Here is a 13,029-nt window from a genome sequence, read left to right as displayed (position 1 = left end):
AGTCTTTAAATTTTTGGGGACATGCATGCTTGTCCAACATAATAGTTGAGATTTATAAAAAAAAAAAAAAAAAAGAAAATCTGAAAAAGAAGTTGTTTCTATAAATCTGACTTTTTGTGTATTATTTTTCAACAACTTTTCTATCTTTTACTTTCGTGTATACTCCTTTTCTCATAAAACTATTATTTTTATCCAAACAAATTTAGTTCTTTTAAAACTACTTCTACCAAACATTATTTTATAAGTTATTACTCTCTTCTTGCCCTTATAAAATTAGAACTACAACGATTTCTGAAAATTTGATACTTACTTATTAAATTTTTTGGTCTTTGCAAAAAAATCTAGGATCATAATTATGATAAAACCAAGACTTTTGTGGTTTTCTGTAAGAATATATAACTAAACAATAAGTTGACGATTTAACCTGAAATATTAATGAGCAGTCAACTATGCACGATAAATAATATAAGGAAAAAGATTTTTTTTGACAAATCTATATGTCACCCATCAATTAGATTAATTAAATCGATATTTTTTTAAAAATAATTTATTATGATTCGAAAAAAGTAGAGAAATGTTTGATAAACTTTTTATCAAAGTTTGTTAACAAAAAATTTTTCAAATATCAAAATCACAATATAATATAACGTGATAGGAAAAAAATAGTGAACATATTTAATATTCTGAGAGATGTCTAATTAAATGCTCCCTGTTATGTAAGCAGTAAAATGGATCCCATCATTGTCTGTTCTATAACAAAAAAATCAAGAGCTTTGGTCACTTCAGTAAATCAGAAGCACAATAATAATAATATTATAATGAGAAAAAGGGAAAATAGTTAAAAGTTATATATATTAACATAAATATGTGTTAATCTGATTTAAAACTTCATAATAGTATCAAGTTTCAACTACTCTTTTTTGACCAAAAAAAAAAATATGTATCCCTCTTTTTAAAGCTTAAGTTAACCTACCTACCAAAAAAATTGTACCTTCAATCTTAAATAAGGAAAGTAAAATAACACATAGTTGATGATTATTCACATTCAAAAAGAGAAGAAACACTGTGTCCCACAAAAGAAAAAGGAGTACTGATATGGATGGATTCTAATCTTATGTGTGAAGGATTTCAGAATCCTAGCATATCAGGAAAATGGAAAGTAGTCTCAAACCCTAACAACCAACTACACTTGATTTTCTTGTTTTGGTATCTTCGCCACACCAACAAAAAGCTACCATACACAATCATGAACCTCTCCACTCCAACTCATCAATAGTTTCGTCTTTTCAGTTTCAATTTCCTCGTTATTCTCTCTCCACCTTACTTAACCGTGTATCAACATCATCGGATCTTGTATGGTCCTCTGATGCAACATTGATACATGTCGTCAAATGAGAAAGAAGATTAAGCTTGCAATGGATGAAGACAAGAAGTGGATGCATAAGGAAACTGAAAGACAAAGAAGGCAAGAGATGGGGAAACTCTGCAACAACCTCAGATCGCTTCTGCCTTTAGAATATGTTAAGGTAAGCATCTTCCTCGGACAAACAAAACCACTTGTCTTTGAAACTGTTTGTTTCTTTAATTTTCTTTCTGGTTGTGATTTAAGAGTAATTGAAATTTGAAACACACTACTAGGGAAAACGTTCAACCTCAGATCATGTTCATGAAGCTATGAATTACATCAACCACCTTCAAGATAAGGTAAAGCAATTGCAAGAAAAGAGGGATGCGTTGTTGAAGGTGTCTAATTTGAGTAGCATTGTTCCTGAGAATGAAAGCTCTTGTGCAACTCATCTTCCACCTTTGGTTCTTGTTCATCCTTTCCCTGGTGGCCTTGAGATTATTTGCAGTCATAGCTTCAGGAAAAGTGTGTTTCCCATGTCAAGATTATTGGACATTCTGCATAAAGAAGGACTTAACGTGGTCAACACTACTTCCATCAGAAGAGATGGTAGATTCATACACACCATACAATCAGAGGTACCATGTCAATTTATTTTCCATTGAGCGTTATGGTAATAGTTTTGAAACTCATCATTATTGTTTCGTTTTGTATAAACTGATATGAAGGATCCCAACTGTTCTAATATGATTGACACTGATTACTCTGAACTGCAAATAAAGCTTGTGGAGGCATTGTCATCATCTTCAAGTAAGTAGCAGAAGTTACACAACATTCTAGGGTAATGTTTTTTGTTCTTCACACAAGTTTTTTTGTTTGTTTTGTTTTCTGAATATTCAAATAATAGCAGTATGGTTACAATCGTTTAACCATTTGCAGGTTTGCAAGAGACTTTGCCTGAACCTGAAAATTGCTAATATCTTGGGAAAAATTAATAGATTATTTATTCGGATGTTTCTTATTGCATATACCATTAACTTGAGTGATTTGTACAGTAGTGGACCTGTTAAGTTGTACTTTATCTGCCATAATTGTTGGTGCAGTACAAAGTGTAGCTAGTTATTCAATTTCATGAAGGTCATGTACCACCAAACCAGGAGATACATTGATCTCTTTTTCCATGGAAGTTATCAAATATGGAAAGAGTTGATAATGATGTTCTATGTTTTGTATGCACGTTTCTGCATTTAACTCTTATAATTGTCATTTTTTAGTAGCCAAATCATTTTCTTTAAATATGCGGTAGCATTACTTAATGAATTTGGATTTTTGTCGGATTTCTATGTGTTATTTCTATGCTATGTCTTCAACATATCTTGACTCTGCAGTTTCAACAATAACTGCATCTATTAGAACTTGACTTTAAATCTAACTCAATTCCACAAAATTAGCTTGTAAGGGGAGGTTTGCACCCTACTTACATATTATGAAATTGTTTTATCTTTAATCGATGTGAGACTTCCAACACACTCCCTCATACCGAGGTATATACATCTTATGCGTGGGTCTAGTAATGGTTGGTCCGTTAACAGCCTGATAGCGGGTGGAACAAAAGTTTGCTAGGATAGGCTCTAACGATGTGAGACTTCTAACATACCTCCTCACGCCGAGGTATATACATCTCGTGCGTGGGTCTAGAAATAGTTGGTTCGTTAACAACCCAATAGCAGGTGGAAAAAAAATTCGCTAGAATAGGCTCTAACCTAGCTCTAATACCATGTTAGAAGTAGATTTTAAACCTAACTTAACTCCACAAAACTGGCTTGTAAGGTGAGATTTAAGTTCCACATCGACTAGAGATAAGACAATTTCATATTATATAAGTGGGATGCAAACCTTACCTTACATGCCGGTTGTGTGTTAGGTTTAATGTCTACTTCTAACAACATTAGCTATTTGTGAGTGATAGTTTAGACAACATATAAATTTGGTTTCAGTTTTGTTACATATCCAGCGCAAAGTCTTTATTTTATGTCAAAATTTTGTTTCTCTCTACTCAGCAGCATCTTCTGTAACAATTATATTGTTCTACGTAGTATCTTTTTCTATCAGGTGACATACAAAAAACACTTTGATCTTTAACGGAAAAGAAGAGAGCATCCAGATTGTACACTATTTTTTTCCGATGGATTTGATAGCTTCATTTATATTTCTACACACAAATACCTTAATTCTACAAATGACAATCGACACAAGAATATTAGTGATGCATCATGAGAATATTCCTTGACTTGAGTGCAGAAGTCATCAATGTACATAAAACACAACGTACTAAAGGGCCATACATAGTACTGAAAAGAAAAATTGTTTTCAAAGTATATAGATAGTAAATTAAATTAATGTATTATTGAAGTTTACTAATAATATTTTAAGAATACGGACGCAGGTAACTTCATAGTACTTAATTAGTAAGGAAAAACAAGAGGAAAAGTATATTGTTGAAATATAACAAAACTTAAACTGTTCTGAGAAACTCATGCATCTCACAAATTGCAAAATAATAGACATTTAATTGAACTAATAAATTGTAATTGAAGATAGGCCAATCTAGCCTTCTGCAATAAATATACTTTTTGCTTAGAGAACCTATGGATGTACATTATTTATGATCATTTAAACCATAAATATGTTGGTCCCTCACTTTCTCTTTATTGCACCTCACTAACAGTTATAACCATGGTCCAACCAAGATGTTGATGACATAGCTAGGTTTTTTTTTACCCAGTATTTGTAGGATCTTTGAAGCAGGCAAAGTTTGTAAACATCGAAGAGTTGAATCTAATAGAACTAACTAATATTTAATATTCTTTAAGATATATTTATATTTAAAGTTTAACTATTTCTCAAACTCAGAAGAGAATATGAAAGCACAGAAGAAAAAAGTAAGAGATAGTGCCTCTGTGATATTCCCTCTGTTGAATAATAATTTGTTTTTAGAGTTAGTTTCAAAACCATTTCCATTTAAGTGATTTCATTCGTGTATATCCTTGGTCCATTATGCGACAAAAAACTTGGTCGGGTATCAAAGCAAACTATATTTAGCAGATATGAACCCAGCATTATCCAATTATTTTATTAATCACAGGAATTATAATCAGAATCATTATAAGCCAAGATTTGACAACTAAGCTAATCTTCGCTGCACTGCTTTAAATGCATTATTATGGACTCATGTCATAAAGTATGATCCAAAATCTACCTAAAGCACACAAACATAATCAACCTTATACGTCTTTATAATTTCTAATTTCCTCCATAATATTGAACTACCTTCATGCGGTCCAAAAGTAAAATTATTTTGCATGAACTTCACTCAATCAGTATTCGATATCCTCCTTCAATTCATTGTATTAAAAAAGCCTGACAAAAGTTATAGTTTTCTCCATGTTTTATACAAAAGTACATAATTGTGTTATTAATTAGTATGGGCGTATCAGATTTTGTTGTGCAGTGTTGCTGGTATGGCGAAAACATAGTGAAATAAATCTGGTCCACAAATCGTGAAAGTGAATCAGAAGCAGGTAGGTAGTCCCTACAGGTCCACTACCATATTAATGGAACAGTGTCTTAGACCAGGATCAATGTTGTTCCAACCTCCACGTAGATCTTCGGATTGATCTTCATTCATTGTGTTTAATTCAACAGCATGGAAGAGAAACTGTTCATAAATATGATGTAGGTGGGGATATATACCAAAATAAACAAAGTCCAAAGAATACACTTCTATCACCTCGAATCTTCTTGAAACCTCATTACTTTAATATATGTATATAAATATGCAGATATCGTTAGGTTTAACCAGGGAATTTCATTGGGAAGAACAAACATCAATGAGATTTAAGTCCAACTACATAAAATATTGACACTACTTTCAACCCAAAACCTTAAAGACAATAAATTTATGGGTCTTTATCCTTATATAGTGCTCTACTTTTTTATTTCTAAACAATGTAGGACTTATACTCACACTTGAATTCCTAATATATGAAAGTTGATAAAAGTTTATAAGCATAGTTAAAAGCTAATTTTAGTATTATATAGAGATAAATATCGTAAATAATGTATATTCTTTAATATGATGGTGTTCATGCAAGGTGGAAATACAAAAGCAATGTGCTTTATGACTTGAATACAGTACCAAATGAGTGAAAACTGTTATATGAATGGTGGATGTAATGTAATAAAAGACTCAGTAAAGATTCCCATGTTTTGGTGAAGAATGGTAGGTTAAAAATGGTTGACCATGATTTTAGTGGCCAAATTGTTCATATAGAAGGATTAAAGTACGCATTTTTTATCCCAAAATCTATTGAAAGAGTGTACGTAATTGACAATTACTTTGACTATTTTTCCAGAGGACATAGCTATTTCTTAGCTGTTAAGGTTAAATCAATCAGAAAGCAATTTATTTGAAGAATGATCACTGATAAAAAAAATTTATATTATATGAGATTTGTTTTACAAAATAATTGTGTTACTTGCTAAATTTTTAACATTGTTAATATAAAAATCTCAAGGTTTTCCAGTTTTCCTCTCATTTGTATCATTATATCTACATTTTTTTTAAATATATACTGTATTATAAGTTAATAATATATATGACTTGATTAAGTTAATATATAAGAGAAAAACGCAATAATTGATTGTTAAACTATAAACATAATAAAGAAATAAAAAAAAATCGTGACAGTTTCATATAAAATATTTTAAAATAGTGGTTATTTCTAAAAAATAAGTTAGTAATTATATTTTTTAGAAAATTAATTGATAGTTATATTACAAAAGATAAAATGAAAATAAAATTTGTCTACATAAAAAATTACATTTTTATATATGAATATGAATATAAATTATTATTATTATTATTATTATTATTATTATTATTATTATTATTATTATTATTGGGCTTTAAGTAAGGGGGCTTGTTGACTTAATAGCTCCCATTATCTTTGGACAAAATATAGCTTTTCGTTTGGGCCTCCAAGAGATACTGCACTACAAGGAAAATAGCTCTGGTTCATACACCAATAAACAAATAGTGCAGAAGTAAAATTGACCCAACAACGCTGAAGATAACCCATCAAATTAATGAAGTGATGCAAGCAACATGATTCAATCCAACTTATATTCAGTTAAATCAGGTAAAATTATAGGTTGTATTTAAAAAAAAGTCGGCAAAATATGTCGTTTTTTGTATATTTAAACAATCATAAGTTCTTTTAAGAATAAATAAAAATTAAAATAACACTAAACTATTCTTTTAAAAGAAAAAAAAAACGAAAACAGTTCCATTATTTACAAAACCACCCGTATTTGATATTTATTACAATTTTCTGTACTTTCCTTTTTTCTTTTCATCTTAAAAGACTAAAAAATATTAGTAGAGTTGTCAAAACGGGTGATTCGGCCTGATCTGACTCGATCCACCACAGGTTGATCACTTAGTGAATCAACCTAATCCAGCTTACTAATTAGTGAGCCAAAAAAATTTCAACCCGACCCGACCCACCGTGGGTTGGTGGATTAAACAGGTTGGCTCGCGGGCTCACTTAATTAAAGAAATACAATTTTGTTTGAGTCAAAACTAGATTATAATTCTAATTATAATCTAAATATATTTTAATACAACAAACCAAAATCATAAAAATACAAATTATCTATGCGTTGACTAAAAAAAACAACCTAACATGACCCAAATACAAAATCCAACTTAACAAAAAAATACGTGTGTGACCCTTTATTTATAGATTGGTGAGCCAACCCGGCTCACCACGGATTCAACCCGGGTGAGCCGGATCAAAAATCAACCCGTATTGAAATTTGTAAAAAAATTTCAACCCAACCTGATCCGAACCTGTAGTGAGTCGGGTTGACTTGCAGATTCCAACCCATTTTGACATCTCTAAGCATTAGCTAATCACACATTAACCAAATAAAACAAATTTTCACATGAACTTTCTTGAAGCAGGTGAAAGAGTTTAATTAAATTTAAAACTAAGTGCTAAATGTGGGCTAATAAAATTTGGACTTATAAAGCATTTGTTCTTATTGCATATTTAACTTGAGAAGAGGCCATAATATTTCTTTTATAGTGAGTTCTTCTCTTGGCCTTTCCCTTTATTGAAACCCATTCTCTGTATTTATAAAACTTCATAGTTGATTCTGCCATTGGTAAACGGACTCCACCTTGCACGTCTTCAACGTCAGCATGCATCCATTTTTTTTTATATTGTTCTTGTAGATTTTTGGTGACGAGAAACCAATTGGGATAATGGTACGTACCCTTTAAAGGGTTAACATGTGTTGGATCTTTCGAGAGAGGTTTACCAGAGAGATTTAACACCAATGAGTATGAGTCAAATCCACATAAAAGATTGACACCACTCTTAATCAAAAACCTTAAAACAATGAATTTATGGGCATCGATCCTTATATGATATTCAACTTTCTCATTGTTACCGATATAGGACTTACACTTACACTTAGATTTCCTGTAACATGTCTTCAATAATAAAGGGGAAATTGAATTTGGAGCAACTAAATTTTGTGACTGTTATAGCTATCAGATAAACGGATGAAGGGACTGTAATGGGTAGAAGAAAGAATATTCCAATTTGGATTACATGAATTTAGAAGACTAAAATGACGAAAATGATAGCGACTAAAGGATAATTACTTCATATGTATGTCAAATTATATTTTTAATAAAGCTTTGTGGTATCTATCTCTCTATATAATATTATTGGTCAATTTTTTAAAGATGTTAAATTTGATAATTAAAGTTATAAAATAAACCTTTCATTAGGAGTATCTCTTCTCTAGACAGTGGTTGACTTTTACTTGTGACCCTAATTTACTTTGGCTTTCGTAGGAACCGAAAGCCACTGTTTTCACAATTAATCATATATTCAACATGTCTCGGACTTTCATAATGTGGATGGGTTAATAAGTTGGCCATGTGTTATATGTTATATAAAAAAATTGAACCAAAAATATTACTATTTTGTTTACGTGTTATCAATAATATGGAAAGAGTTTTAATCACAGTTACCTTTGACATTGAGTTTCAATTTCAAGATCAAGGTATATATCGACTAAATAAAAAAAAAAAGAGTAAACTTTTGGCTTAGACTATCAAGATAAAGTTTGACATTATGTTTAAATTTTACTTATGACCAAAGCTTAATACTTTTAAAATTAAATAAAATTTTAAATCAGAAAAAATATTTGGTCTTGGTTATGACTAGAATTAAGATCAAATACCATTAAATTTTATTAATTTGACCTCGATTCTGGTCATAACTGATGTCAAAAACCCTTAAAACTTCAATTTTATTTAATCACACATAGTATTAGGCCTTGATTATAATCATAACCAAGGCTAAATACTTCCTTTATGCTTCAGTTTTGGTCTTAACCAAAGTATAAAGTATGCGATTTTTTTTAAATACATTATTTTTTTTTCCTAATTATTAAACCTGCATAGAATACCGAATAACAAGTCAAGAACAAAACATTATATTTATCAAATCAAAATAAGCCAGAATACTTAATGAAGTAAATGTACTAAGATGTTATCCTTACAACAAACAAATGTACTAAATATTATTATACATTTGTATAATATATTTTGCACAAGCTATCCATAAATACTTACTGGACTTGTCAGGGATTGATGCAAGAATCTTGAATTTCTGCACACAAGACAATAATTCCAATTAGTATATAAAAAGACAAAATTGCTTATAAGTATTTGATTCAATACAATTATTACTATTTCCCAACTACTTGTAATACAAGCACGAACAACAATTGACATCTATTGTATTACATTGTAACCACACTCATATAAACTGATTTATTTATTACACTACAACATGAACGAACAATTATAAATAGTTGAGAAAGAAAAGGAATCAAACAATTCTAATATTGTAGATCAAAATACCAAACCTGGAGAAAGAGCACCATGCAAGTTTTTTTGCCTTAGCAATTGATTTTCCTAACAACATGCTATATCCAATAATTGAACTATGAAAAAGAAAATGTTTTAGAATACACTTATACAACAAACAAAGTTCATAACATTAAGTTTATTACCAATTTATTACTTGTCTAACATGGTTAGGGGAGAGAATTATACAAGAAACAAAATCGCATCACAATATTTTCTTTTATGAAAACCATAATTAATTGTCAATGATATTTAAATTCAAAATAATTTTATTGTTGTATCTTAAAATGATAAATTATAATTACAAATCAAGAATTAACACTTATTCAACGGCATGAGAGATAAAATATATTTCTTTTCTTTATTTAAAACATTTGATAATATATGTTTAAATGTCATTAAATTTATTGTGTTCAGGCGGAGTTCTTTGAATCCATGTATCAGAAAAGGAGTGTCAAAATCTCTCATACCATATTTCTTCCTTTTATTAATAATCATGATTACTTTGGTTGGTGGCTTTGTTATTGGAAAATGTCTGTCACGTCACTTATTTTCTCAAATATTAATATGGGGTGGCAAAATTATAATATATAATTAAAAGTGCATATCATTCTGAGTAGATTTTTGTATACTTTAACCTTTCTCGGAAAATTACTCTGAAGAGACCTTTCTGGAATTTCAACACCACAATAACACGTAAAGGCCCTTTATCAAAAAAAAAAAAAATTGGGTGTTGATAATTTACAATATAAAAGTAAAAATAATCTTTGTTTTGAAATTGATCTTGTGAGAGGTTTAAACTTCCATTTTAAGAGTATCTTTTTCAATTCCATAATGTGAAAGGGTAAGAGCTAATACTGTGCTTGATCGAGACATTTTGCGCACTGAAAGAAACCAAAAAATTTACAGAATTAAAAATCTTCTTAGTTTACACCAAACATGGAATCTTCTTCCATTGCCAAATTTGCGCCGTTGATAAAAAGTTGGGATGGCAGTGACAGCATCACTTTCCATTGGTGAAAAATTATCCAAATCAAGCTCTAACAGGACCATCAATTTTTCTATACAAGAAGTAACATTGTTGTAATAATTAAGCTCACATTAATTAGTGTTGAGTTGTTTATCCCAAAAGTAATATAAAATGTGTGACAATTCCAATGAAAAAGGAAGCTTAACGAAGGCTAGAAGACAAAGGCATAGGCCAGAACTTAATGCATAAAATATACACAGAATTTGTTTATATTAACCTTAAGAGTCCTTGACTTCCAAGGTAGTCCCTTGTCGATACCATAAACATCTTCTGTCTTCTTTGCATTTGCCGGTTCACATTCTTATGCTTCTTTCTTGCAGGGTTTGAGTTGAGCCTTTCTTTCATTTTGTTTTTAACTTCAACCCCTTCAAACCCTTCCAACTTTCTCTTCTGTCAAACTGAACTAAGATTCTAAAGATTCTTCCTTCAAACAATGAACTTGAAGCAATACTGCTGTTTCCTCTCAGATGAAGGCCAAAGCAAATATCAGTATGGTTTTTATTTATATCTGCTTAATTTTCATGCGTGAATTATCATAATTTTAGTTTTTCAGCTGTTTCTTTTTTTCTTTTTGTTATTGCTAGGAACAAGAACCATAGGGATTATCCATGGGAAACGTACACCTTGAAGGAGTTGCTCAGAGCCACAAACAATTTTCATCAAGATAATAAGATCGGAGAGGGTGGATTTGGAAGTGTTTATTTTGGTCGAACAAGTAAAGGCGTTCAGGCAAAATATTTGAACTTTTCTTTGATTCTATATAAAGTTTAAGCATGGCATTTTTTCTGTTGCATGTCACTGATCTATATATAATACTGCATAAAATATGAGGATCTGAATAGATTTTAAAATGTGCAGATTGCAGTGAAGCGATTGAAGACAATGAGTGCTAAAGCAGAAATGGAGTTTGCAGTGGAAGTGGAAGTATTAGGAAGAGTGAGGCATAAGAATTTGTTGGGGTTGAGGGGATTTCATGCAGGTGGAGATGAAAGATTGATTGTGTATGATTACATGCCAAATCATAGCTTGCTCACACATTTGCATGGTCCACTTGCAAAGGAATGTCAATTAGATTGGACAAGAAGAATGAGCATAGCAATTGGAGCTGCTGAAGGTTTATTGTAAGTTTTGCTTCTGCATATTTTTCTTGCATGGTTTTAAACTGCAATCACACTGAATTCACAAATTGATGTTTGTGGATAAGGTATTTGCACCATGAGTCAACTCCTCACATCATACACAGAGATATAAAAGCGAGTAATGTTCTTCTGGACTCTGAATTCCAAGCCAAGGTTGCTGATTTTGGTTTTGCAAAGCTTGTACCAGATGGAGTGACTCATTTGACCACAAAGGTTAAAGGCACACTGGGATATTTGGCACCAGAATATGCCATGTGGGGAAAAGTTTCTGAGAGTTGTGATGTTTACAGCTTTGGAATTTTACTGTTGGAGATTGTGAGTGCCAAGAAACCCATTGAGAAATTTCCTGGAGGAGTGAAAAGGGACATTGTTCAATGGGCCACACCATTTGTGAACAAAGGTCTCTTCAGCAATATTGCAGATCCAAAATTGAAGGGGAAATTTGATTTGCAGCAGTTGAAAAATGTGATCACAATAGCTCTCAGATGCACTGATAACAGTGCAGATAAGAGGCCTAACATGAAAGAGGTGGTGGATTGGCTCAAGAATGGTGTAGGGAGCACTTAAGAAAAAAGATTACAGAAATGGAGATGATGAAAATCACAAAAACTGTTACTATGATGACACTGATATGAAACAGTCATAGTTAAGAAAGAAAAGTACCAAAGTGATGATGTGTATAAAGTGATATGATTTCTTTGTTTTTTTATTCTGATATTTTATTATGCATCTTTCTGTTTGAGAAATGAGATTTGCATTAATTAAATTTGTGAAAATTGAAGGTATTTGAGTGACACTTTAATGTTTCTCTATAGATGTAGGTGTGGTAAAATCACAGGACTAGGTTTTGTAGTTTTGTAGTGTAGAATCCGTTGGGGGCTATAACTCTATATTCGCAATTCTATATATGACCTTTTTGATGTTGTTTAGGGGTTTCAACTTCGTATTTATTTTTCTCACAACGAATCTTCTTGAACGTTTTATGTGTATTTAATATTTATTAGGTGAAAAAGAGGTAGAGAGAGATAATATTGGAAAATTTGTGAAAGATTATTATAGATCATTATTCCATGTAATTTTAGAGTGTATTTTTAAAATACGCATTTTTTAAAGTAAAATAAAAAATAGTAAGACATAAAGGTAATGGTAAAAGTGTGAATTATTTTATTTTTATACAAAAAAAAAAACAAAAACTGAATGACATTATAAGTATTTACTATTTAAGAGTGAAAGTACAATTTTCTTGTATTCAAACAACTTATGTACCAAGTGTTGTGATATGTAGGAGAACGAGAGAAACTGGGCCTATGAACTGAAACTGGTGCTGAAAATAGGGGCTGAATTCGAGTATTTCTATTTAGACTCCCATCTTTTGCTAACCGCACTACCTTTTTAATTCTTTAATTTAAGATGACATTTTTTTATTTCATGGTCGGAAAGTACGTACTTTCTCAGATGTGAAAGACATAAGGGTATTTTTATAAGTGCTTTTTAAAATATT

General features: G+C 30.8%; 2 protein-coding genes across 3 annotated transcripts; both read left to right on the top strand.

Annotated features, from left to right (window-relative positions):
- Window positions 1-1,129: 1,129 nt before the first annotated feature.
- LOC114182433 (transcription factor bHLH36-like) lies at window positions 1,130-2,682 on the top strand. 2 transcript variants are annotated; one of them, XM_085672265.1, is made up of 4 exons: window positions 1,130-1,526; window positions 1,639-1,983; window positions 2,074-2,186; window positions 2,285-2,682. In XM_085672265.1, the coding sequence occupies exons 1-3, from the start codon at window positions 1,392-1,394 to the stop codon at window positions 2,161-2,163; spliced, it is 570 nt and encodes a 189-aa protein (XP_085528391.1). In that variant the 5' UTR covers window positions 1,130-1,391; the 3' UTR covers window positions 2,164-2,186; window positions 2,285-2,682. The 2 variants fall into 2 exon arrangements, with proteins under 2 accessions (XP_085528391.1, XP_027925100.2); XM_028069299.2 differs by having other exon boundaries at window positions 1,397-1,526; window positions 2,074-2,155.
- Window positions 2,683-10,614: 7,932 nt separating this feature from the next.
- On the top strand, window positions 10,615-12,301 carry LOC114182422 (PTI1-like tyrosine-protein kinase At3g15890). The gene is made up of 4 exons (XM_028069291.2): window positions 10,615-10,878; window positions 10,974-11,118; window positions 11,248-11,510; window positions 11,594-12,301. The coding sequence occupies exons 1-4, from the start codon at window positions 10,823-10,825 to the stop codon at window positions 12,093-12,095; spliced, it is 966 nt and encodes a 321-aa protein (XP_027925092.1). The 5' UTR covers window positions 10,615-10,822; the 3' UTR covers window positions 12,096-12,301.
- Window positions 12,302-13,029: the final 728 nt, after the last annotated feature.

The sequence above is a fragment of the Vigna unguiculata genome, chromosome 4, assembly GCF_037176805.1.
Source record: "Vigna unguiculata cultivar grain cowpea cultivar isolate G323 ecotype 2 chromosome 4, ASM3717680v1, whole genome shotgun sequence".
NCBI lineage: Eukaryota > Viridiplantae > Streptophyta > Magnoliopsida > Fabales > Fabaceae > Vigna > Vigna unguiculata.
The sequence above is the reverse complement of the archived record's forward strand: the minus strand, read 5'-3'. Positions and strand labels throughout refer to the sequence as shown.

Coding starts and splice junctions, on each gene's coding strand:
- LOC114182422 (XM_028069291.2), top strand. CDS start 10,823: ATGAACTTGAAGCAATACTGCTGTTTCCTCTCAGATGAAGGCCAAAGC. Junction 11,119..11,247: donor GAACAAGTAAAGGCGTTCAG/GCAAAATATTTG, acceptor TAAAATGTGCAG/ATTGCAGTGAAGCGATTGAA. Junction 11,511..11,593: donor GGAGCTGCTGAAGGTTTATT/GTAAGTTTTGCT, acceptor TTTGTGGATAAG/GTATTTGCACCATGAGTCAA.
- LOC114182433 (XM_028069299.2), top strand. CDS start 1,416: ATGGATGAAGACAAGAAGTGGATGCATAAGGAAACTGAAAGACAAAGA. Junction 1,527..1,638: donor TGCCTTTAGAATATGTTAAG/GTAAGCATCTTC, acceptor ACACACTACTAG/GGAAAACGTTCAACCTCAGA. Junction 1,984..2,073: donor TACACACCATACAATCAGAG/GTACCATGTCAA, acceptor ACTGATATGAAG/GATCCCAACTGTTCTAATAT.